A 21,089-nucleotide genomic window follows, 5' to 3' on the forward strand; every position below is an offset into this window, starting at 1 on the left:
GTGAAGCGGCCTAGAGAGGCCTCTGTCAGGCTGGAGGGGGCAGGAGGCGGAAGCGGCCCGGAGAGGCAAGATGGCCACTGCTGGGGGTGGCGGAGGGGCCGCCTCCGGGGGCCGGAGAGCCTGCCTCCTCTTTTGCTTCGTTCCTCTGCTGGCAGGTGAGCTCTTCCCATTCCCCGGAGCCCCGAGGTCCTTTTTGCGAGAACTTCCTTCACTCCGAAACCGCCCAGGCGCCCTTGTCTGCTCTTGGGTCCTCAGTCCCGCCGACTCCTAAACCCCTCTACTCTGTGTTCCCCGAACACTAGTTCCGCCCTTCTCGAGGATTTAAAGCCCCCACCCCGCCCCGAAGGAGTCCTCCCAGCGTCCCGCCCTCAGTCCGGAGGGGCTGAACTCAGATGGAAGCCTGGGCTTCTTAGAGACTCCTGCAGTCTCGCCCGTGACTGACTCTGGGATAAAGCGCATTCCCGTCCCCGGGCCTCAGTTTCTCCTTTCTACCGAGTAGAATAATATAGACTTGTGCACTCGGGCTATTCAATACTTCCGGGAACCTGAAGATTTAGGGAGCTGGGGGGGAGGGAGTGCAGCAGGTGTTTCCTTTCCGGACGGGATTGTCGCCGCCCGCTCCCCCCTCTCCTTAGCCACCACGTCTCTTCCTGCGCCCGCCTGTTGGAAGCTCTGGTCCTTCTGGGTCTCCGGAGGAGGGGAAACCCCTCCCCCCACAGCGGGACTGACTAGTGTGGCCGGGGAGCTGACAGCTTCCTGCTTTTCTCCTCCTCTCGGGATGGGAAGAGCGGTTTGAATCCTGGCAGTTCTCTAAAACCCGTGCTCCAAAGCTGCGTCCGGGGTTCCTTGGTCCACACTGACCCTATGACTGCCCTGCCATGGTTGGTGGTGCTCCTTCTGGAGTTCTCTGGTGTCGGGGAAGGGAGAACAGAGCCTGCGTCTTCCTGTGGCTTATAGAGAGCATAATATACATTGTGTCCATTTTACGGAGGGTAAAACTGAGTGCAGAGAGCTCGAGCTTAATGTAACAGGACCGGGGACTCCGGGACGCGGGACCCGCCTCCCACCAGCTGCTCTCTTGCCCCCTCCTGGCCCAGGCCTCTGTTTTACAAACTTCTTTGTTTTACCTGTTGCTTTCTCTGCAGGTTTGTGCCGAGCAAATTCAGTGGAGAGGAAGATCTACATCCCCCTGAACCGGACGGCCCCCTGCGTGCGCCTGCTCAACGCCACGCACCAGATCGGCTGCCAGTGTGAGTCCGCGCCCAGTGTTCCGCCTTGCCGCGGCCCGGCCGTGCCAGGCGCTGTCACATAGAAGCGCGGGAGCAGTGGGACCCGGAGGGGGACCTTAGGACCCCGGCTACCTCCCGATGCTTTTAAAAAGAGGCTTGTTGCACGATTTTGGGGGAGTTAATGGGGCTAAATGACTTAAATGGGATCCAATGGGGTCACACAGCTGATAAATATCTGAGCCTGAATTTGAATTCAGATCCCCTGATTCCATAAATGTTGTCCCAGCAAAGAGCTGAACAGATCCCTTCAAAGTGCATCTCTCTGGAAATTAAAGGGAGAGCACGGCCTTTGCCATGCAGCATCGATGGTGATAGTTTTTTGTTCCTTTTACCATTCCTTTGTAACCTCTTCACACTGACATTAATGATGTTCCTGTCGCTGTGTGTAATCTCTATCTACATATCGATAGCTACCTTTTTTAACTTCTGACTTGTTTCCTACGTGTTCACATTTCTCTGGGTTTTTCACGTTTGTCATTCTTTAAGACTCAGTAATATTAAATTCACCTATAATTTATTCACCTATTTTGTGATTATGGGGCATTTTTTTTTTCTGGCTCTTTATTATCACAAATAATTTTGTTGTAAACTTAAAAACCATGTATAGGTCTTGCTGTCAGTAACTCCTTGGGATAGAGGCCCAACTAAATCTCTGAATCAAAGGGAATAAACAACTTAATAACGACTAATGTAATTCCATACTTTTCTAGAAAGGTTGAAGCAGTCCACTGTCAGTGAATTATCATGCCCATCTTCTTATATCCCCTCTCAGGGTAGGTTTTCTCCACTGTTAACGTCTTTGGTGGTTCTGAGGGAGTACTTGAGAATTATCTTAATTTCCTTTTCGTCCCCTGATTACTAATAACCTTGTACATTTCTGAGTGGTTAGAAGTACCTTATATTTCTTCTTTCAAAAACAGTTCCTGTCTGTGTGTACAAGTGCTATCCCTGAAAAAGAGCACTGACTTGGAAATTAAAGACCTGAGTTCAAATCCCATCTCTGATGCTGGTTCCATTTTTGATTTTGAATAAGTCACGTATTCTGCCTGAGCCTCAGTTTCTTCATCTGTAAAATGAGTTTAGACTAGAATGGAATCTTCTTCATGACATTAACAATTTTGCTTTCCTGCGTTTATAATTCAGATGTTTGTGAGGTATCTGATGCATAGTTAACACTTAAATGCTCTCTCCAGATAATCTTTGAGTTTCCTTCAGGTCTAGATCTGGGTCTTTTGATTGCTTGGCTATTGTGCAGTGAGATTCTTAAAGTCTGAGGTGGACTCTGAGAAGCAGAGAGTTTTTTGTTAAAAAAGAAATTTGAGAATGCTAATTAATTGTCATTCATGGGAATCCGTGAATCCCGGCACCCTTGATGTCAGAAGAAGAGATGAATCATGAAGTGGTGCTAAGAAGCTCCACATAAAACATCACAGAGGACGGGGTGACTGACTCCTGTGGGCCCATGGTTTGATTTTCATTCCATCAGCAGTCCTTGCTTCTGCACGTTACATTTCCTCTGGAAATAAGAAGCTAGACTTTTAATGATGGGTTCCAGCAGAGATAGTCACTGTGAAACTCTTTCTGATATGCAACCTTGAATAAATTATTTCATTTCTTTCAGACTTGGGTTCTATTTTTTTCCATTAAAATGATCCCTCTTCTTTTTTCTTTCAATGAAGGATTTGAGGTTAAGTGGGAGTATCATTTCAATTCATAAAGATAGGTTTGATGTTTGTAGATTATAATGAATAGATTAAATATTATAGTGAATGGTTTGGTCTCCGTAGTTTTCTGCTACGGATTAAAGCACCTAGGACAGTTAGGATACCAGGAAGAGATCTGCCGGTTGTGTTGTCTTACTGTTATCAGATGTCCTGTCTTTGGTCACTTTGTTGATGTTTTGTTGTCTGACAATATCTAGTTCCTGGACAGGTAGCCTAGTCCCAGACAGATCCTTAAATTATAAAATCATTGCTGGAAATAATCTTTGAGCTATATCCAACATGGAGTGAGGAGTGGTGGATCTGTTATAGTCTCTAAGGACAAGTTTAGTTCCAGCCCTAAGCAAAGGATCTTGAACCACACTGCCCTGGAGCCAGGTTCTGATAGTGCTTGCCTGTTAAACCCACTTTAGCAGTGACTCATCCTTCACGCTGCTTATGCTTAGTACAGCTCTATAGAGAGTGTGGTTTTATAAGCAAAAATAAACATCAATATTGGAAGGGGGAGGACCAAGATTTAAGGCTAGTTCCTCCTTAGAAACTTGTTTCCTTTTCAATCTGGCTAGGTCTAAGTCTCCTACTTCGAGTTCATCCGCCTCTGAATGGAGCCACACCCTCTTTAATTGGGGTTGCTAACGTGATAATCCTCTGGGAAAAGAGCGAGGCATGGTATTGGTTTACTGATAACAATATCCTGTGTGTATTAGACTTCTTTCCCTAGGGAGCTCCGAGAATTGTTGTACAGGTTTCTTTTTCATATATTCTGTTCCTGGGGGGGGGGGGGGGGAGAGATAGGGAACAGTTCATCCAATTGTCATTGATTACCCAGAGAGGTTAAGTAACTTGTTTTATAGACACACAATGAATCCAGGAGGCTGTTCAGACTAGAATTGAGGTTTCTCATTGTTTTTCTTTCCCCCAGCCCTCATTAAAGCAAGAGTTACTAATTTTTCTTAGCCAACATCCCTTTCTCTTTTCCCAGGTTACATCCAATACAACTAGAGTGGTCTAAAGGTCAAACTCTACTAGAAATGGACTATAGCTTATATATTAATATAGAAAACCACAAATTAATATGATCTCTGTTGTATTTTTATTTGTTTTGTTAAAGATTTTCCAATTACATTTAAACCTGTTCCACAGCACTATCTGGTTTTGCAGGTTAAATAAGGCCCAAGTTTAAGGCCCATCTGTGATTGCTAGCTCTTCCTTGAGGCTCCCCAATCTAGGTTCCAGGAAAGAGAAGCTAGTAGTATATAAAGCTGTTTTGTCCTGTATGGTTCGGTTTCCTTATAATTGCTGTGGGAGTTTCAAAGTATGCTGGTCCAGTGAAATAGGGTCAATAGAATAAATCCCAGGATCTTTACTTTATTCCATTTGGTTCCTGCAGCTTCCATTAGTGGAGATACAGGAGTGATCCATGTAGTGGAAGAGGAGGAAGACCTGAAGTGGGTCCTAACTGATGGCCCTAACCCACCCTACATGGTACTGCTGGAAGGCAACCTTTTTACCAGGTGAGGTCTGGGTGTGCATGCCTGGAAAAGTTAAGCAACCAGAGGAAAATAGGAGCCTCTCCTCCTCCCAGCTTCAAAAGATGGACTTCCTTGGTATTGGCTGCTTTTGGAAAATGATGTGCATTTAAAGAGAACATTTTCGACGATCCTGAACTAGATCTGTCATCTGGCTAGATTCTATTTGGGTAGAGGAATAGCAATCAGCATTATCTAGAGACTGTAGATGCTGGGATTAGGGTTAGAGTCTGGAATCCCACAATCGGGCTAAATGAGAAAAGAAATGATTTTAGTCTCCAGTCGCATATCTTCACCTCCCCATAAAAAGAAAAGCAAGGGTGCTGGATTGCCATCACTTTCTTCTTCCCTCCTCCCTTATTCCAATATCTATTCTTGTTTTAGGAAATTGATGGAGAAGCTAAAGGGAACCCAACGAATCTCTGGTCTTGCTGTGGCTCTTGCCAAGCCCAGCCCCCTGGATGGTTTCTCTCCCAGCGTTGAATGCCCTAATGATGGGTTCGGTAAGATCCTTAACATATCAGAAACCATCACCCATGGCTGGTTGTTTGAATGCTATTGACTAGGTCATTTGTTGCATAGAACACACACACACACACACACACACACACACACACACACACACACACACACACACACTATGTGTGTGTGTGTTAATATATGATTGGGGTCTATTATGAAAAATGTGGTGTGCTAGATTTGTGTGTGTATGTGTTCACCTGAATGACCCAGCTTAATGTTATTTCATGTTTATCATCCATCCCATTCCCAAGACACTCAACTGGATAGCTTGAGTCCTCCTGGTACCATGGTTCCTCTTTGGAAAATGTGCCTATTTCCATGAACACTAGGCTTTCAAGATCCATTCATGTTTTATCACATGTCATATATCCCTAGTAATGGGTTCCTCTTTTTTCCAGGTATCTACTCTAATTCCTATGGATCAGAATATGCCCACTGCAAACAACTAAAATGGAATCCATTAGGCAATGGATTAGCCTATGAGGATTTTGACTTTCCCATCTTTCTATTAGAAGATGAGAATGAAACACAGGTTATCAAGCAGGTAAAGTGTGTCCTGTTTCTTTTCCTCTGTCTTCCTCCTTCCTGTCTTGCATTTTGGGTTTATTTAAGAATACACAGAGAACAAAAATGTTCTTCAATTTGTGGAGGACCGTGTCTTATATAAACTTGGTATTTCCCTTAGTGCCTACCATAATTTTTTGCATATTGTGGATGTTTAGTAAATGTGTGTTGAATTTTTGAATCTTCTGTATTATTAAATGTCCCAAGAAAGACCCTGAAAGTATATGCTTATAATTTCTGACATCTTCCACTTTAGATGATTCTTCTGTCTTACTTTTTAAGATTGGTTAAAGTTAAGGGCGTATTCCTGTGTATAAAAAGTTCAGTGGGAGACAGTAAAGCAAGGGTCTCTGAGCTAAGCTAGGAAAATTGAAGTGGGAAGATTTCTGTCATGTGAGTCCAGCCAGATTGAACCAATAGCCTCTGGCACCTGGCAGTGGTACTGACAAGGCTTCCTGGTTTAGGTTAGCATCTTAAAGCATGGCCATTGTGCATGCTACACCTTGTGTGAGTTTCTCTATCTCCTTTGGTTGTTAACTCTATCCATAGATCTGAGAGTCAATTTTTTGTTTAGCTCTTTGGATTTAGTAGGCATTGGAATAGTGTTCTTTGCTTGTGAATATTTTTGTTTCAAAAACAGACCCCAAAATCTAGTCTCTTTCATTGACCAGCTTATTTCCTCACCAATACCAAATTATGTTTAATAACGACTACTTTGTAGTATGTAGTATGAAATCAAGCTGATGGGTAGAGACAGCAGGCCCAGAGTTAGGAAGACCCTTAGGACCTGGATGACCCTGGGCAGATGATGTTTCCCTGATAGACGGCTAAACTAGGTTGAGGGTAACCGATATATTCAAACCCAGTGGCCTGTCAGTGAGTTAGAGGATATCTACCCCAAGTATATGAAAACATTCCCTGGCCAAATGGAGAGATAAGAACAGTTTGTTCCAGTGGCCTTGAAGGCAGATAAAGCTGGTGCTGTGGGGTGTTTAGAGTTTGATCAGATTGCTATATCTTGGGCCATCACCAATCATCTGGACTTTTGTCCTGCCACTAGACTTTTATGACTGGAAGAGAAAGGGAGACTGATGACTTGGTGCAAGTCTACCTCATTTATGTATAGTTTATGTGCAAGTCAAAACTTTGCTCTATGAGTCATAGGTCGTCTTTGAAAATGAAGGACAGGGGCTGGCTAGGTATTAGAGCACTGTCCCTGGAGTAAGGAGAACCTGAGTTCAAATTAGCCTCACTTTATACTAGCTGTGTGACCCTGGGCAAGTCATGAAAAGTACTCTTTCCTGCGTTTGTTCTTTATTTTCTTTCTTTTTCTTCTCATTTTTAAATGAAGCATTGAGGATTAATTGCCATGTTCTGATCCATTATTTCAATGGTTTTTTTTTTTCTCTAGTGCTATTGGGACCACAACCGGGGGGTGAATGGATCTGCCCCAGCCTACCCACTATGTGCAATGCAGCTTTTCTCACACATGCACGCTGTCACCAGCACAGTCACTTGCATGCGACGTAGCGCTATCCAGAGCACATTCAGCATCAACCCAGGTGGGTCTGGGGCCCAGGGGCAGGGCAGGGGTCTTCAGAGCAGATGGTGCCAGGGATACAGGAGTGGCTTCCTAGCTGGCAAAGAAGACTTTACTCAGGTAGCAAAATGAGACAGCTCAGCAGCTTTAGCCAGTAAAGGTTTCAACATCAGTAATTCTAAAACCATTTTGCATGTTTTATACTTTTCTTATGATGGTGTTAAGAAAGTAGGGGGTGGAGTGTAGCAGAGAAAAAGACTTGGAAGAGATGGAGGATCTGGTCAAAGGAGCCTTCCCTATTTCCTTTGTGCCCCACCTCCCCATCCCAGATAATCTCTGTCCCCTCCAGAAGTTGTCTGTGACCCCCTGGCTGACTTCAACGTGTGGAACACATTGAATCCTTTGAATGCATCTGGGAAGTTAGAGCCTGGGGACAAAGTGATCATTGCTGCTACCAGGGTAGGTGCTGGGCTGGACGCCATGGAGGGTGGGGAAGGGCAGCTGTGTCAGAGTGTAGGACGGAGTTGGTTGGCACAGTGCAGGCTTCCTACCACAGGATGATTGGATTTAGGTGAGACAGGATATTCCAGGGAGGCAGGATGGAGCCATTGCTGAGACCTGCTGTCTTTACTCTTAGCACAAAGGATGCGGGTCCTCTTGAGTGGGGGACAGGGTTCCTGGACCCCTACTGGGGGCATTTTCAGAGTGGGGGAAGGCGTGCTGCTGACAGCTTCTCTTCTCCCTCTCTTTTTGCTATGCCCAGTTGGATAGTCGCTCATTCTTCTGGAATGTGGCTCCTGGGGCCGAGAGTGCTGTTGGATCCTTCATTACCCAGCTGGCTGCGGCTGAAGCTCTTCAGAAGGCACCGGATGTGGCAGCTCTGCCCCGCAACGTGATGTTTGTCTTCTTCCAAGGGGTGAGGACCCTGCCTGGGAGAGTGGTTGGTGTTCTCAGGCCCTTGGGCTTAGGCTGGGCTGGCCCTGGCCTTGTGTTCAGATGTCAGTTGCCAAGCAGTCTTTGGGACCTCAAGCAGTTCTGTGACTCTGTGTCAGTTCCTCCTGGAGTGGCTGTGTGGGAGCCCCTAGGGAACTTGGAGTGTTCTTCCTGTGTTTGAATAGCTTCATCTCCTTCCTTCCCCTGCCTCTGCCCTTCTTCCCTGGCCCTTCTCCTCAATCCGTCAAGCCCTAGTATTCAATGGTTTCCTCTTTTCATTGGGAGTTGTTGAATTTTGACAAGTCTGAGATTAGGTATTTCTCTTAATCTCTCTGGACCCTGTTCTTTGCTGGCTCCTCTTCCTCTGTGGCCTCGAGGTTGCTCTCAATGCTGATACTTTAACCTGGCTCTGGATTGTGGTGGTGGCAGCAGCTGGGGCAGAGGCAGTGAGAAAGAGAGGGGAGAAGAAGCAGGCACTTTGCAGCTGATGTTCCTCTAAGGGCTCCCCTGTGTCAGTTTTGTGGCCGCTTCTTGACTGGGCTTCCTCTGGCTCTAGGTCTTGTCCTTGGACCCATCCTAGTAAGGGTCATGCTTCCCCCACAGAGCCGATATGGGGGCAGCTGCACAGCCTCATTGCTATGTGAGCTGACCCTGGTTTGGGCTAATGCGGTCCCACGGCTCGAGAAACAAGATGGGGCTGCCCTGTCTCAGAGCCTCCCCTTCCACCTCTGTTCCACAGGAGACCTTTGATTACATTGGTAGCTCACGGATGGTGTATGACATGGAAAAGGGCAAGTTTCCTGTCCAGCTGGAAAACATACACTCATTTGTGGAACTTGGACAGGTATGTTGTTTTTCTCACTCATTCCTATTTTTCTCTTTGCTTGACATGCTCTCCCTTGCCCCTCCCCACCTGCTGTCTCCCTCAGTTATTGTCTCTACCTTGTGAGCCTTTGTCTCTTGAATTCTTCAGTTCTCCTAACCTGGCCCCCATTTCTTCTCCCCTGGATAGGGGTCTTGGGCTAGGAGGACTTGGGTTGTGCTGCTGACTCCTATTCTTTGCTCATAGGTGGCCTTAAGGAATTCTTCAGACTTGTGGATGCATACAGACCCCATGTCTCAGAGAGATGAATCCATCTCTATTGAGGTAACCTCATCTTCCATTCTGTGCTCACACAGCTTAAGATATGATGACCACCTGCTCCCAGAGCTGTAGGTTGAGAGGATAAAGATTAAATGCCATTTTCTGCTTGAAGCCTTGTTCAGGTCTCTTCCCTCCCAACTACCTTGCCTTTAACTACTTTGTATATATTTGCATTTTTTTTTTTTTTTGCTTAACAGTTATGATTTATGTATTTACATATTCTTGTCTCTTTCCATTACCATTTCCTTATTAAAGTCACTAGAGTTTTTTTTCATTCATTGTATTTCTGTCAGGCACATAGTTAGGGCTTACTAAACACTTCTTGATTGATTGCCTGCTCATATCAATCATTAGGGAGAATAGTTAATGTTTTTACATAATAGGGTGCTACTTGGGAGAGGAGGATAGATCTCCCCGATTTCCTTTCTGATGAGTTCTTCATTTCCCTCTCTTATTGTTTCCCCAAGAGTCTAACCCTGAAAACTCCCTTTTTCTTAAACTGCTAGGAAGATTGGGTGTAGACTATTTATCTTGCTTATAATTGCTTCCCTATTCCTCTCAGGTTACATAAGTCTTAGCTTTCCTTCAAATCCCAACTCAATATTGCCTTGGGGCTTTTCATGACTGGACTAGTTATGGGTCAAACTTTCCTTTGAATTCCTTCTTATTGTCCTTGCTTCTCACTTGGCATTTAGGACATACTCCCTTGTATTTATAATTTTATGTTTATATTCTGCTTTCCAGACTAATAATTATCCTTTCAAGGGTAAGAACAGAATCTTTGGGTCCCTATGAATTAGTATAGTACTTAACACATATAGCTGGTGATCAATAATGTTTGATGATGATGGTGGTGATGATGATCATCATCATTATCATCACCATCAGAACCTCTAAACTAGAAACAAATAGGCTTGGGTTTCATTCTGGGCTCTCTGTCTCTGGCTCAGTTCTGTTCTTCTTTGTGTGCCTCAGTTTCCTTCCCTATGAAAGGGAAAGATACTCAGAGTGCTCAGGAGGCCAGAGAAATTCAGCCCTAGAATGTCCCTTCTTGCAGCATTAGGTCTGGCAGATTGCACATTGCAGCAAGGTTGGAGTTGTCCAAGCCTTTGCCATATGGATAGGGAAGGACATTTTTAAGAGGTCCTGCTTTTCCTTTCTCTCTCTTCCTGTAGACTAGATAGGGTCTTTTCCATTGTTCAGATGCCATGATTCCTATTTGCCTGTGTTTCTTTTCCACCTCTCACTTCCCGCTCTTCAGGTCCAGAATCTCCTGACCATATTGAAGAATAGCAGCACTGGTGTCCCTAATGTGACAATGCAGAAGGTGAACCCACAAAATTCTCTTCCACCGTCTTCCCTTCAGAGGTTTCTCCGTAGCCAAAACATCTCTGGGGTTGTACTCACTGATCACCCTGGCTCCTTTTATAACAGGTAATCTTTTCTCCACTTGTCTCAGAGAAGTTTCCCACCAAGAGAAGTAGTTCTGCACTCAAGGAACCAAGAAAGCAGGTGGAGGATTTGGCATTCTTCATGCTTGGAAGAAATCCTTTGGTGGTCTTTCACGTGGTCCTCTAAACCCCCTGCTTAGTTTAACTCAAGACCTCTAGCTTAATAGATGAGTAGTCAAGTTCTTCTTTCAGGCACTTTCCTCTAGTAACCCCCTCCTTGCCATCTTTAGCTGTACATTCCTGCTCCTTAAAGCAGTATTTCAGGTTCTCTAAATGTCTGTGTTTCCTAGGCTCACCAGGAGAGGGCAGCAGCCCGAGCAGGAGCACAGTGGAGGGTTTTGGGGGATGAGGGATAGTAATAGGGGCTGTCTGCAGTTGGGAAAGAGTCCCTCACACCAGGTGGAAATCAGTGAGTTATATGGCCATGACCAAGAGCTTTATTTGGCTTGCCACACTCCACTCCCTGCTCCCCATTAATAAAAACAACAACCTGCTATCTATAACACCTGGCTGCAAATGGGGCTACCACTTGCTGGGCATAAAGTCTGGAGATTGGCTTTTTTCTCTAAATTTTGAATCTCTCCTCAAACTCCCTTCCTATAATGGGTCAGATTGAGTTTCAAGAAGCAAGTTGGTCCCAGAAAGCTGTCAAATGGGAAAACCAGCCTAGTCAGGAGTCTTCTGTTCACTTACTCAGGATCAGGGCTGGTGAAGAATGAATTTTCTTCATCATTTGTATGACCCCTCCCCCATTCACTCCATAGTTTGGAAGCTCATCTGTGGATTGGCACATATTTTGAGTGTGTTTATTAGGCTCATTTAGGTCTGTGGATTGACTAAGACTTTTGCTAAAGGTAAGGGCTAGAGTCCCTTCAGAAACTAGAAGTTAACTTGATTATATATGTGTATTGGAATAATTCTAGATTCCTCAAAATGGCAGGGGTCTTATCCTTTTTTCAAACTGCCCCTGTTTGCCCATTCCCAAATCTTTCAGCTGTGACTGGAAATTCTCTCTGTTTCACAAAAACTCCTTTTACTGTGTTATTAGGTGATTATCTCTCCTCCCTATCTTCAGCAGGCTGTCCTTGTTTGTCAATATATCTCCTCCCAGGGGAATGAAAAGTGAAATATACAGCTATGGAGTCAAGAGAAAGTTGAGGGACAAAGGCTTAACTTTGTCCGAAGGCCACCCACACTCTCACACTGCCCCCTCCTGACAGGTATTACCAGAGTATCTATGATACTCTAGAAAACATTGGTCTGAAGTATCCTGCAACCCTGACGCCTGATGAGGCCATGGACTTTGTGACTGACACAGCCAAGGTAATTCAACTCTGGGGATGGGGGATAGACAGCAAATGGGTATGTGAGGTAACATTTTGGTGAGCCTTAAGAACCTGGTATGTTTGTAGATAAGGGAAGGGAGGGAACCACTGTTGGAATAAGGCTGTTGGTCATAGAAGGGAGAGAACACAGATTTGGGTTGAAGGTAGGTTAAGATTTCAAGCTTATTGTATGAGTAAGGGAAGGGAAGAGAGGAAAGATAAGTCTTGCCTGAGATGGGTCACCTCATTTCTCCTCTCAACTATGTCCAGTCCTTGGCAGCTGTGGCTACAGTACTGGGACGTGCACTATACCAGCTAGCAGGGGGAACCAACTATACCACTATTGAGGCTGATCCAATAACGGTAAGAGCAGATGGGACTCTAGTCCTGGCAAGGTCCCAGGGCTCTCCCACCCCTCCCTTCTTTCTCTGTATGTTTACACAGCAGGCTGCCCCCTGTCCCTCACCACCCCCTGCATGTTCCCCCAGAGTCTCAGGATTCAGATGGTCTGGCTTCTGCCAGTGAGGACTCATGACACTTTTCCTTAGGGAGCATCCATAAAGACCTCACTCCCAATTCTTATGTGCCAGCCAGATCCAGCCTTCTTAGTTCTAGAATCCATCTGACCAAGCTTCTCCCTGTCCTCATTTCTATGGATTCAATGATAGATTTTTTCATTTCCCCCTTCCTTGCCCATAGTCATGCCTGGAATTTAGCTGACAGAATACTCTCTCTCCCTTAATTCCCAGGTCTCTCGCTTGCTCTATGGGTTCCTGGTGAAAGCCAACAACTCATGGTTCCAATCAGTTATCAGGCAGGATCTGAAGGTCTTCCTAGGTAAGCAATGGAAAAAAGGATGAGATTTTTGAGCAAAGAAAGCAGAGGTGAGGGAGGTGGGGTTATTATTACTGTAGTTTTGATTCAGTTTTTCTCCCTTTCTACTACTGTTTTTTCTCTTGCTCTTCCCCATCCTTTCTCCTGTCTGTTCATTTGAATTTTTTCTGGCCTATCTCCATTCTTACTATTTTCTTATATCCCACCAAACTTTCTTTTCCCTGGTTCTTGCCCTCCCAATCAGGAGATGGGCCCCTCCAGCATTACATTGCTGTGTCCAGCCCCATCAACACCACCTATGTGGTGCAGTATGTTCTGGCAAACTTGACTGGCACTGTGGTCAACCTTACCCGGGAGCAGTGCCAAGACCCAAAGAAGGCCCAAGATGCAAACAAGGATGTGAGTGGAAATGGGGTGGGGGGATGCTGTGAAGTCCTTTCTATTGTCAGAGATGGGCCTCTACTTCCAGTATGGGACTAAGGATGTTGAATTGGGTTGTCAGAGGGAATAATATAGAAGTTGATATTGAACAACTCACAGATGGGCTTGGAGTGATGGGATGTGAGGAAGAGTGGGGATAGCGAGGGTACTGACTGCTCAGAGGGGAATGTCTGGTGCCAAGGTCAAAGGGCATGGCAGATTCAGGTGGAATCTTGTTCCTTTTGTATAGCTCTATGAGTATGCATGGGTTCAAGGTCCTGAGGACCCCAGTGGGACAAGTAGGCTTTCCCAGTGTGTGCGCTCCACAGTTCGACTGGCCAAGGCTGTGTCTCCTGCCTTTGAGCTGCAGCAGTGGGGTTCATCTGAATATTCCACCTGGACAGAAAGCCGCTGGAAAGACATCCGTGCCCGAATTTTTCTTGTAGCCAGCAAGGAACTTGAGGTGAGAACCTGAAGACTTGGACTAGAGGTAGTCAGGGCAGGCAAGAGCAGAGAGATGAGCCCTCTTCTTTGGGGAAGCAGAATGTCAGTGTGGAGGAGAATGTATCACCTCCCCCTTTAACGGTAGTTAAGAACACTGTTTCTTCTTCTAACAGCTCCATTTGTGTCTCTCTCCATGGCCACATTAACCAATTGTGAAAGCATTTTTGTGGCTAGTTCTAGATGAAATTTCATTCTCATATATACCCCAGTTTTCCTCCATAGTGAGACTCTTTAGAGAAAATGCTGGTGAACCTTGGAATCTTTGTCCCTAGAGGGCTTGGGCTTAAATCTCTGATTTGTCACTTATCAGTGTGATCTGTGTGGTCACTGTATATCTCTGGGCCTCAGTTTTCTCCTCTAGAAAGTGAGGGAATTGCACTAGGAGGTTTCTAAGGCAGGATTTCTTAACTTTTTTTTTTTTTTTTTTTTTTGTCATCATAAACCATTTTGACAGTTTGGTGAAGCCCAGAGATCCTACCTCAGAATAATGTTTTTAAATGTATAAAATACACAGGATAACAAAGGAAACCAATTTTTTGAAATATAGTTATTACAATATTTTTCTGAATGTTAATTTGTGGTTTTCTTTTTTTTTTTTTTTTTTTTTTTTACTTTTTTTAACTTATTACAATATTTTTAGAAAGTAAATTCATAGATCCCAGATTAAGAACCCTTGCTGTAAACTGAGCTTCTTTCTAGCTCTAAGTCTGTGGTCCTGTGATGTCTCATTTCTGGTCCTTATTTGCAAAGTGGTATAAACTATGTCTCTGCTCCAGTAGTTAATAATCTAGTTGAGATTAAAGTGAAATGCAACAATGAATGCACCCCGATTCATAAGTTCTGAACTGAGGAGGTCACAGATGGTTGGTGACAGAGCACCGAGCTGTTACCCAAGATCAGGCCTCAGGGTCCTAGCTCCCAGCCCAGAGCACACCACACCTCCTCATGCTGCACTCAATCCTGACGCTCTCTTCTGTCTCCTTGACCCTCCCCCATGTAGTTTGTCACTCTGATTGTGGGGCTCAGCATCCTCTTCGTCTCCCTCATCGTCACCTACTTCATCAATGCCAAAGCTGATATCTTGTTCACCACCCCTCGAGAGCCCGGAGCTGTGTCTTACTGAGGAGAGAAGACCATGTCCCTACCGGCCGGTTCCCCAGATCCCTTCTTGGATGGCTAGTCTCCTTCCAGGATACAAACCACTAGGTCGACACTGGAAACTTCCCTGGCCCAGGTCAAAATGAGTCTAATGGGCAGGAGCGGAACTGTCCTACGTGAGAGACAGACAAGCAGACAAATATTACCTCCCTATTCTTCCTCTTCCTTTCCTCCTTCCTTACTCCCCCATTCTGGAATTACAAAAGGAGGTTATCACCTCCTGTAACTTTCCTTTCTGCTCCCTGCCTTCTTTCCTCTCCTGTCCTCAGCCTTCTCCCTTACCCATCACCCCTCTACAAGGAATAAGAGGAGGGCGGGGAGGAGGTGAAGGCAGGGGGTTCTGGAATTGAATTATGTTGTTCTCCTAAGCTAGGATGGAAGGAAGCCCTTATGGGCTGAGCTTGATGCCTCTTTCCCAGTGTGCTTCTTTCTAGCCCCTAGATAGAAAATCTGGGGTTGGACTACCACAGGGTGGGGGTTCCCTCTTTGACCAGTGATGGTCAATTGTATTTTTTTTCTTAAATTGTAATATCTTTTGTTGTTGGTTTTGTACATATATAAATAGTCGATTTCATTAAAACAGATTATCCCATGTAGCCTGTACCTTATCCTTTCAGGCCTTCTCCTTCAGTGAGGTTGAGGTAATGATTTAAGGAGACTTTTCCTGACTGTTGGTGACCCCACTGTTTATTGTTCTTTGGGTTTCTGAAGAGTTCCCAGGAAAAGGCTTTTGAGCAGGGAACAGATGAAAAGAATTTGGGAAAGTTTGGGAAGAGGGAGGAATCTATGCCCTGTTGCCTTGGATGCTCGTGAAACTCCTTTTTCCTTGGTTACCCCACCTCATTTCCATCCATATGGTCATTCGGCCTAAAGGAAGGGCATCTTAGAGTAGAGCCGGGGTTGGCTCAGGGAGGAAGCTAGGTGGCGCCATTGTGCGCAGAGTGCTGGACCTGGAGTCCGGGAGCCGGGTTCATGGAGGTACAGCTGCCCTCATCCTACCGAGCTGGGTGCCCTAATCCACTGGAGAAGGACGTGGTGAATCTCTATAATACCTTTGCTAAGAAAACCCTGTGGACAGCACTGGGCTGCTGTGGTTCGCAGGGTCATGGAGAGCCGGACACAAGTGAACAACATCTCTGCTGTGAAGCTAAAGGTGCAGTAAGAAAGAAGGTTATGTGCTCACCACAAACCTAAGAGCTACTCGTTGGCTGTGCCCAGAACTCTTTAACTCCAGTGAGAAAACTCATCACCACTACCTCTTGTCCCTTGGGTGAGAGAGAGTGGGGGAGCACGTTTGGGGGGGGGAGATGGAAGATATCGGCTATCTTGCTGCTTCTCCCCCACCCCCTCCCCAGCTTTGTGCTGAGAAAGCTGTGTGCTGGCGGGAGATGCACACAGCTGCCTCCATCATCTGGGCCAGTTCTGCGCCTCCCTTGGCCAACAGGTCTCCCAGTGGATGGAGCAATAAGCTCCCTCATCCTGCTGGCAGCCTCAGGGAACAGGGGAGTGGTTGGGTGCCAGCAAAGGGGGTTGGGTCCTCGATGGAGAGGAGGATGAGTTTCATTCACACCTTGGTGGGAGGGGGCACCGACATTAAAATGATCCTCTAATCCCCCCCTTTCAGCCTTCCTGATCCTACTTCAGATTAAACGAGAAAAGTGAATGTTTTTCATCCTTCAAACCATTCCCTCCTTCTCAAAAAAATTAAAAAACAACAACAACAACAAAAAAAAAACACTGACATGTAGGAATACAACTGTCATCTTGTCCAGCTCGTTGGATGAACAAAATATGGGACAGATTAGAAAAGAAATGGGCAGATAGACTTCCCAGGAAGGGAGATCATGCAGCTTCCTTCAGCTCTCTATTCCAGAGCTTGCTAAACAGCCTTTTAATGTCTAATCTCTCTCCCTCCTGTGGCCATTTCCTTTCTGGGCTTTACCTTTCCTAACCTGAGGAAAACTCCTTTCATCACCAAAGAAATGGGTTGGATAATTCCATTACGAATCTGAACCCCCAGACAAATTTAATCCCATCCATTCCTCTTTCTCTCACTCCAGTTTACTACCCATCTAGTTCCTGATTTTTCACATCTCTCCCACATGTGGATAATCTGAATTTTTGAACCTAAAGAAATGTAGCCATGCTGTCCTCAAACTTTTTTTAGTTTAATTTTTAATATACATTGTTTTATGAATTCTGTTGGGAGAGAAAAATCAGAGCAAAAGGGAAAAAAACTGGGAGAGATTAAAAAAAAAAAAAAGTGAACATAGCATGTATTGATTTATATTCATTCTCTTAGTTCTCCAAACTCTTAAGGGAAGGTATTTTCAGTTGGAGAAGCTTTATTTTGGTAGCTCCCAAATTGTTTCTATCCTACTCCATTTCTCCATGGATCTGGTGTTATAGGCAAATTGGAACTGGAAGAAATCTTAGATTTTAATCCAGCTTCATTATTTTACAAATAAGGGAACAGGCCTTGAGAAATGAAGTAATTTGTAAAAGTCGCATTTAAAACCCATGACTGTGGGGATCCAAAATGAATGTTCTTTCCACAGTGTCCGAGTTGCATCTCCTAGTTAGCATATGCTAAGGGTCAGATCACTATTCTATCACTCTAAATTTGGCCAAGGAAGGTTTCCCAAACATAACTCACAATTCTATAGCACTTTAAACTTTACAAAGTGCTTTCCTTACAGCAGCCCAGGGAGATGGGTAATTGTCAGCATTACTATTGGCATTTTACACATAAGGAAACTAATGCCCTGAAAAATTGTGAATTCCCCATTGTTGCCCATTTGGCCAAATATCCACTGTGGAATTAGACTCCAGATCTCCTAACTTCAGTTTTAGCACTGTGCCTGCTTCAGAGGATACAAGAGGGAAAGTTCATTGAACTAGGTTCAGAAAATGTGCAGTTGTATGTGTAGTTTATGCCTTTTATCCTTTTAACTCAAATTTTTCTGGACCAGGAGGAGAATGTCTCATGGCAAAGGTTTGTTGGGCCTTAGATTTCTGCTAGGACTACCATTGTTCTCTGAAGCAGTGTCAAATGGGGAGAGGGGAGAAGGGATATAAGAATCTCGGGTAAAGAATTTTGTTGTAATTAGTCATGGCAGGTGAGATTGGGGAGGTGGGGTTCTTGAGAAGCTGTCCATTGCCCCAGTTTTCCAGCTAGGGTTAAAAGGGGGAGCAACCATAGTGGCACCTATATCGCGTATTTGGGTCCTACATCCCTGCCCACATGATGCCCTGCTTAGTTCCAGGATCAGAACTTCCTTAATTCCCAAGTTTAGTAGTGATAGGACTCTCATACCCATCATGTGTGCTCTGACCCAGTAAGTACCAGGAGCTAGAGGACAATGGTTTGAGGAGGACCCCAAGAGGCTCCGAGAGAAGCAGTTTCATTGGGATGATGCAACTGCAAGTGAGTGTTACCCTAGTCCCTGGCTCAGATTGGGAGGTAAACAAGAGCTCAGGGATTAGGGGCTGTAGACTCAAGGGTCCTTCAGTCTGCCCCCTAACCCCACTCTGCCCTGTCTTATTCTCTCATTTGGCCAGCTCTGCCAATCTAGGCCCCCCCTGTCCCCACTCTCCCATAAAACCCATTGGATCCCAGAACATATTTTAGGTTCTGGATTCTGCAAGTGGTTGTAGGGGTAAGAGGAAGCTGCTAGAAGGGAAAGTACTAAGGGAGAAACTGAGGAAGAGAGAGGAGAGGAGAAATGGGTAGGGGAAACTGAGGAAGGATCTAAAAGGAGTCAGATTGAAAGAGAAAGGAGAAAATGAAAATAAGAAATTGAAGAGTGGGGTTAGGCAGTAGAAGAGAGTCCATAAGTGCTAGGAGAGAAGGCCTGGAGGGGAGAGGGGGCCAGGCGTGGCCATGAGGGGAGCAGGCACAGAGCTGCTGGTGACAGATGGATGGACACAAAGACGAGGACTGTGGGGAAGACAGATGGATGGGGGAGGGAAGAAGATGGGGGTGGGGTGGGGGGGAGGTTGGAGTCCATAATGAGATTGGAGCTCTGCTCCGAATTAGGGGGAGGGAGGTGAGTGGGGGGGTTGCCTGGAGAGACAAAGGCAGCAAGGTGGTGGTGGTGGGGAGGCAGGGCCATGGGTTAGGGAGGGCTTGGGGGCTGAGCAATGAAAAGGGCTTGGGGGGGGGGGTCTCCAGGCCCGGCTGGCGGCAGAGGGAGTGACAGATTGTGTGGTTAGTGTGAGTGGAGACCCGCTGTCACCTCTCAGAGACATGGAGATAGAGAGACATGCAGAGAGAGAAAGATGAAGAGAAACAGGGAGAGAGACAGGAAGATGGGCCAGAACAGAGATACAGAGATGTACTGTCACCTTCCAGAGACATGACTGACCATGGCTCCTCTTGCCTTTTATCCCACTGCCCAGGCCCCTTCTCCCTCCTTCCCCCGTCTTGTAAAATAACAGTCTATCCAGACAGCTCCCGGGCAGGGTCAAGCAGTGTGGAATATCAAGGGTTAACTCCGTCTGCTCTCCCTGCCAGCCGCAGGCCCGGCTGGGTCCCCAGGGCTCCCCACATATGTCACACCCTCTCCTGCCAAACCCATGCTTCCCAGCTCCTTCAGGCCACCCCCTCCCCCACCCAGCCCAGAGGCCTGGGCTCCTATTCCACCCTCTTCTTCCTGCCCCACCCTCACCCTTTCCCCCCAGTTCTGCACTTCAGGGTGGTTGTGAAGTTAAAATGAGGTAACGAGTATACAAATGCATTGGAAAATGAAAGAAATATACAAATGCAAAAGAAAAATAACAATAATCTATAACTGTAATATCAATAATCATTTCCCTAGCCCTTATTCCTACAGCTCACACCCACTATGCCCACCCTTTTAGCTCCTGGAAGTGTCCTAGCAATTACCTCTAAGAGTTCTCTCCTATAAGGAATGGGGGTGTTGGGTGGCAGAGATTGAATATTGACCTCAGATTTCACCAGGGCCCCGAACTCTCTCCTCCTCCTCCTCTCCCCTCTCCTCCCCAGAAAGGATTAGGAACCCAGGATTGGACTCAACTCCTAGGCAGCTGCCAGAGTGTGAGCTGTCCAGGGTGATGGTGCTTACTGCCTGGCGGCCCTGAGATGTCAGTGGGATGGGGAGGGAGAGAAGCAGTTGAAGTATATTAAAAATTCGAGTGATGGGAATTGAATCATTCACTATTGGGTAGGGCCTCGGGGTCCTTGTCCAGAGATGGGGAAATAGCTGAAAGGCAAAAGAAACTCCAGGTCTCCCACGTATCCCTTCAGCTGCCATTTTCCCTCAGGCCTATATAGACACAATTTGATCTGGAGGCATAGAATGATAGAATTGAAAGGAAGGAGCTAAGGAGGTCATATAGCCCAGGTCCTTCATTTTAAAGATGAATAAACTAACCCAGAGAAGAGGCTTGTCAAGGATCGGTCCATAAGGTAGAGTAGTAGAGCCAGTATTTAAACCCTCTAACTATCCAATGCATCCCATCCCATTTCCTTTATAAGATCATATGTCTCTGCCAGTAAAGAAACTGAAGTCCAAAGAAGTAATATTCCCAAGAAAAAAGACTCAGGTTTAATCATTGATCCTCATGACCGTCAAAAGAACATTGGACACGGAATCAGAAGGGTCTGGTTTTGATTCTAGTTCTCATACTTCTTATCTGGGTGGTGTTGGGCAGTCACCTGGCATCTCTGAACCAGGATTTCTTCTTCTTTTATAAAGGGAGTTGTAATAAATGATCTCCAAGGTCCTTTTCCAATTGTAATTCGAACTCCTTGTTTTCTCACCCTCTTATAGCTCTTCATTTCTCTGTTTTGTTGATAGTCCTTATGACTCCTCAGATTTTGTGCATGTGTGATTCTGTCTCCTCTGCCCCAGAACCAGGTCTAGTCCTAATTCTTGATCTCCTCATCCCTTCCTTCCTCTTTTCCTTCCTTCCGGAGTTGCAGTGTGTTGCAGTGTCTTACCACTCTTTCTGTGCTTCACTCAAACACAAGCCTTCCTTAAAACTGTGTGCCTCATTTCTTGGTGACTCTCCCGTCACTGAGCCCCATTTCCCTTGTTTCTCCTGCATCTGTCTCCCCATTTTTCTCTGTATGTCTCTCAAGTCTCTGTGTCTCCTTGTATCTTGGGAGTAGGTTGGGTTGGGGGGGAGTG

General features: G+C 45.7%; 1 protein-coding gene across 2 annotated transcripts; it reads left to right on the forward strand.

The window, feature by feature from the left end:
* Positions 1-18: 18 nt before the first annotated feature.
* Positions 19-15,530, forward strand: NCSTN (nicastrin). Of its 2 annotated transcripts, none has more exons than XM_074262303.1 (17): positions 19-155; positions 1,146-1,250; positions 4,401-4,524; positions 4,924-5,042; positions 5,460-5,605; positions 7,037-7,187; positions 7,515-7,624; positions 7,929-8,081; positions 8,838-8,942; positions 9,168-9,245; positions 10,504-10,676; positions 11,914-12,016; positions 12,289-12,381; positions 12,768-12,855; positions 13,097-13,251; positions 13,523-13,735; positions 14,777-15,530. In XM_074262303.1, the coding sequence occupies exons 1-17, from the start codon at positions 71-73 to the stop codon at positions 14,897-14,899; spliced, it is 2,124 nt and encodes a 707-aa protein (XP_074118404.1). In that variant the 5' UTR covers positions 19-70; the 3' UTR covers positions 14,900-15,530. The 2 variants fall into 2 exon arrangements, with proteins under 2 accessions (XP_074118404.1, XP_074118405.1); XM_074262304.1 differs by having other exon boundaries at positions 24-155; positions 7,518-7,624.
* The last annotated feature ends 5,559 nt before the right edge of the window (positions 15,531-21,089 follow it).

This window comes from Sminthopsis crassicaudata, chromosome 4 (genome assembly GCF_048593235.1).
Source record: "Sminthopsis crassicaudata isolate SCR6 chromosome 4, ASM4859323v1, whole genome shotgun sequence".
Classification (NCBI taxonomy): Eukaryota; Metazoa; Chordata; class Mammalia; order Dasyuromorphia; family Dasyuridae; genus Sminthopsis; species Sminthopsis crassicaudata.

What these genes read in the sequence shown, in the direction of transcription:
- NCSTN (XM_074262303.1), top strand. Translation starts at nt 71, where the DNA reads ATGGCCACTGCTGGGGGTGGCGGAGGGGCCGCCTCCGGGGGCCGGAGA. An exon ending in ATGAATCCATCTCTATTGAG is followed by an intron (nt 9,246 to 10,503) that starts GTAACCTCATCT and finishes CCCGCTCTTCAG; the next exon opens with GTCCAGAATCTCCTGACCAT. An exon ending in TTGTGACTGACACAGCCAAG is followed by an intron (nt 12,017 to 12,288) that starts GTAATTCAACTC and finishes AACTATGTCCAG; the next exon opens with TCCTTGGCAGCTGTGGCTAC.